The sequence below is a fragment of the Lactuca virosa genome, chromosome 8, assembly GCF_052849685.1.
Source record: "Lactuca virosa cultivar CGN04683 chromosome 8, Lactuca_virosa_CGN04683_v6, whole genome shotgun sequence".
Lineage (NCBI taxonomy): Eukaryota > Viridiplantae > Streptophyta > Magnoliopsida > Asterales > Asteraceae > Lactuca > Lactuca virosa.
In genome coordinates this window covers 165376950-165381579 of record NC_136433.1, presented here as the reverse complement: position 1 = coordinate 165381579, position 4630 = coordinate 165376950, and the positions used below count along the sequence as shown (strand labels likewise).

General features: G+C 36.3%; 1 protein-coding gene across 1 annotated transcript; it reads right to left on the bottom strand.

Moving 5' to 3' along the window:
• Positions 1-781: 781 nt before the first annotated feature.
• On the bottom strand, positions 782-1102 carry LOC145131036 (uncharacterized). The gene has a single exon (XM_079065770.1). It carries the CDS (start codon positions 1100-1102, stop codon positions 782-784), a length of 321 nt encoding a protein of 106 aa, XP_078921896.1.
• Between the last annotated feature and the right edge of the window lie 3528 nt (positions 1103-4630).

Below are 4630 nucleotides of genomic sequence, written 5' to 3'. Positions count from 1 at the left end.
TTGTGTTGAACAAGATGGGAAGAGATATGGGCTGTTAATATCCGAGAAATGCCCATGGAGGCTGATTCATAGCGGTAGTCTGAAGGTGAGCTTGCGGGCCGAAGGAGGGTTGCTGATGGACTGGTCCAGGTCTGCTGCCGAGGATACCGTACGGGTTGGGAGCTGATATGGTCTATGAGGGCTGTTGGTTTTGGGTGGGAGATGGGACAGCCCACTGCTGGTGGGTCGACGATGCAGCTGTCCAATGTTGCTGATTTGAGTTCGGTGGAGGGTTGAAGACCCACCCAACAGGTTGTTGGCGTGGGTTGTGGTACTGCTGGCGGCGGCGTTGCTTGTTATGGCCACCACCACCCCGTCGATTGTTGAAGTTGCCACGAGTGGATCCCTCGCCACCCCCACGGTTCGAGCTTGAAGACCCAACATGAAGCAAGAATGGAGCTGAAGCATTATTTTCATGAAAAGGACTGATTACACGAGTGCTGGAGAGGCGTGTTTCCTCCACGGCTAACATAGCCCGCGTTTCAGAGAATGTGGGGAAAGGCTTGGTGAACCTTATGATACCAGCGACATTATCATATTTGCTTGGAAGCCCATTGAGAGCATGAAGAACTACATTTCTATCTTTAAACATTTCACCAAGTCCCTCCAGGAGGTCTGCGATTCTCTTGACATTCTCACAGTAGTCATGGATAGATAGATCTCCCAAGGTTATGTTCCTTAACTCAGCTTCAAGTTGTATACCGGTTGATTCGACATTTTCATAGAAGAGGGAGTGAATATTCTACCAGACATTGCGTGCAGAGGCGTTGGTGGAGTATGCAGATGAGATAAGCTTTTGAGAAATCGATCCAAAGATCCATAGTTTGACCATAGAATCAAGTTGTTGCCATTCCGGGTCAGTAGGAGGTTTGTTTGGTGGGTCGAATGTGTCATCAATGTGGTTAACAACGCCATAGGCGATGCAGTGAGACAGAAACAAGTCACTCCAGGTTTCATAGTTGCGGGTTGAAATGTCTAAGATGAGTGGAACATAAGTCTTGATATTGGTGATACCGAAGGCACGACGGGTGGGTTTAGAGTTGCTGCTTTCTCCGTTGGTCATGATTAGAGAGGAAGAGAAGTCGACAAAAGGTAGAAGATAAGAGGAGTATGAGGGACAGAATATGCTGACAAAATGGAAGGATCGACTAGGGTTTAATTCCCAATACGCTCTGATACCATGAAGATTGGTATTTTCCCTAATCCTCCAATAACATTAGGTAAACATATAAGTAAAATACAAGGAGGGCCACATGGGCCGAGATACACATGGCTAACTAAATGGATCCAATAATAACATACATACAAATATATATATGCTAACAGTTACCATTGATTTACGATTTTAACGAGTGAAGTTTTTTCATGTTTATTTTAGTTATAACGCATGAATCTCACTATGGGTAAAATCAAGCCTTATTTTCCCTTTGATTTGTATGTAGGTAGCACTTGAGAACTTACATAAATATACAGATTATTCTAAATTCATATTTGGATTTAGACTTAGGGCACCCTTTGGTATAAGGGTATCTCAAACCCTACACTAAAAACCACTTTTATACTATAAATTGTACTATAATGCTCCGAGATATACTATACCTAACACTATATATAGTGTTAGATTTTAGTGTAACACTAAATATAGTGTTGAATAAAAAATAATATACCTAGAATATTATTTTTAGTGTTAAATTTAATATAATAGGTCGGAGGACTTTAATATTTACACTATAATTATAGGTATAATATAAAAAAAATAATGTTAAGGATTGGAGACCTTTAAAAAAGATATAATCATAATATATTACCTTGTTTAATTTTTATGTTAGATCGTACGTCATTACCTCTAGATGTATATAGATTAATATGTCGAGTCTTTTCATAATATTAATGAACACCCCTCTCTTAGGGGCCGTTTGATAGTTGCTGTCTGGGAAAGTGCTGTATGGGAAAGTGCTGTCTGGGAAAGTTTTCTGACTGGGAAAGAAACAATGCTGTTTAATTGTACATATGACTGACTGTGCTGAATGATGAAAAATGACCATATTACCCTGCTGTTCTATTCTGTGATGGATGAAGTTGCTGAATGATTATAAAAACATAAAAATTATCATACAAAATCAAAATTACACAATAATCATTTAAAAATCCGAATACAAATTGTCTTACAAAGTAATTAAACATAAATCAATCAAAATCCAAATAGAAACATACTGAAATTGAAAATAACATACTAATTTGCATACATCTCTAAAGTAAACCGGGTGAAAGTAGTTGATTAGCAATCTGCTCACGCAAAGTAGTCATGTATTTAACGGCTTCTGAACCCCACTTTATGCCTTGTGTGTTTTCGCCTTCAATTCCTCCACCGTGCACATCAAGATTAACCATAACGTTCTCTTCAAAATTTTCAAATAACTCATCTTGGATATTGTATTTCCTTATAAAATTATGGACCGCGACACAAGCAATGACTATGTCTCTTTGTATCGGAAAAGGATAAGGAGCCATTTGTTTTAAGATTGGGAATCTCGCCTTCAATACACCATAAGCACGCTCAATAACATTTCTAAGTTGTGCATGAGCAAGATTGAACCTTTCTTCTTTAGTTAAAGGTCGACGTCCTCGAAAATCGGCTAACCAATACCTAGTGCCACGGTACGGAGCCATGAACCCACGAGTGTTGGTATATGCGGCATCACAAATATTATATTTATCTGTAGGTGAGTGACATTTATTATATAAAGAATATAGATAATAAAATTTATATAAAGAATATAGATAAACTTATATAAATATTAGAAACCTGGTGGAGGGAATGGAAATCCGGAAGACGGATTGAATGCAACTTCTTTCAAAACTCTTGAATCATGTGCTATGCCTTCCCATCCAGCCCATACAAAGGTGAATATCATATCAAAATCACAAATTCCTAATACATTTTGATAACATTCACCTTTTCCTCTTCCCCTATACCTCGTTTGTTGATCAACGGGCACAACTGCATGTACAAGAGTTCCATCTAGTGCACCTATTGCTCCGGAAAATATAGATTTTAACCGTCTTTGTCGTTCTGAGGCATGTCTTGTTGGATTAGGATTTGTTGGTACTATAATTTCTTTTGCAAAACACATCATTGCATTTAAGACCTCATGAAAACATTGATGAATGGTTTGTGTGGAGTGATGAAACATTGGGTGCACAGATCAGGGAAAAGGAGGGGCACAGTTTTCAAAGCTCCTACAATCTTGTTCAACTGTTTAACATTTTGAAATTATCAAACCATTAAAAGAAAATAATCATATTTCTACTATTTGTTTTAAAATTAGACGAATATATATTACCTTCGTCTCCGTCTCCCATTGTTCGTCAGTCAAATTAAATTTATTTGTTAAGGGATCATATATATTTCCGGTTTTGCTTTTAAGTTTCACCCAAGCTTGATACTTTCCTTTGTAGTAGTCGTAGTGGTTTCTCATCTGTTTTTGGTCAACGACTAAACCGTGTTCCTTTAATAATTTTTCGGCTACAACTTTCCATGAATTTGGTTTGAGGGCACTACCCTCACGACCATTTGTGGTTACTTCTTGGATACAAGCATCAAGAAAAGTTTTGTCTAAACTTTGGTCCCAAATGATTCTAGATTTCCTTTGTGACATGTCTATAATAAAAAAAAACAACAAATATAACCAAAAATCAACATGTATATACAAAAAAAAACAGCATATAAAACCAAAAGGCAGCATACATATACAAAAAAAAACATATATAACCAAAATTCAACATTTATATACAAAAAATAGCATATAAAACCAAAATTCAGCATGCATATAAAAAAAACTGCATATATAACCAAAATTTAGCATGTATAAACAAAAAACAGCATGTATAATCAAACTTCAGCATGTGTGTACAAAAAACAGCATATATAGAACCAAATTTCTGCATTTATATACAAAAAAACAGCATATATGTTCATAATTTCAGCATGTATGTTAAAAAAAACAGCACATTTATAACCAAAATTCTGCATGTATATATAAAAAACAGCATTTACAATCAAAATTTTACATATATATACAAAAAAAACAACATATATATTCATTAATTCAGCATGTATGTTCAACAAACAACATATATGTTCACAAAAAACAGCATCATGTTCACAAAAATCAGCATATTTGAACAAAAATCAACATGTTCTAATAACCACAACATGAATGTATGCTTTAATAACCACAAAAACATGTTCTAATTTTGATTTCAACCACAAAAACAAGTATAATGCACAAATTCTAAAAAATAAGAAATCCGGAAAAAAAAACTTGTTCACAAAAACATGTTTTGATTTTGATTTCACTCATAATTTCGAAATCAAGAAAAAAGAAAGATTAATTGAAAATCCTTGCTGATGGATCGAGAAAAAAAAAAGAAAAAGATGAGAATCTTGTTGATGGATCGACAAAAGGAGAAAACGAAACCTGTGGGGCGGAGCAGTAGGGCGGCGGTGGTCTGCTTGGCGGGAGGAGGTTGGCCGGCGACGGAAGATGGATGCAATGGAAGGTGGGTAGAGTCGATGATGACCGATTGA

Excerpts from the sequence above, each read along its gene's own strand:
- LOC145131036 (XM_079065770.1), bottom strand. The coding sequence starts at position 1,102 with ATGACCAACGGAGAAAGCAGCAACTCTAAACCCACCCGTCGTGCCTTC.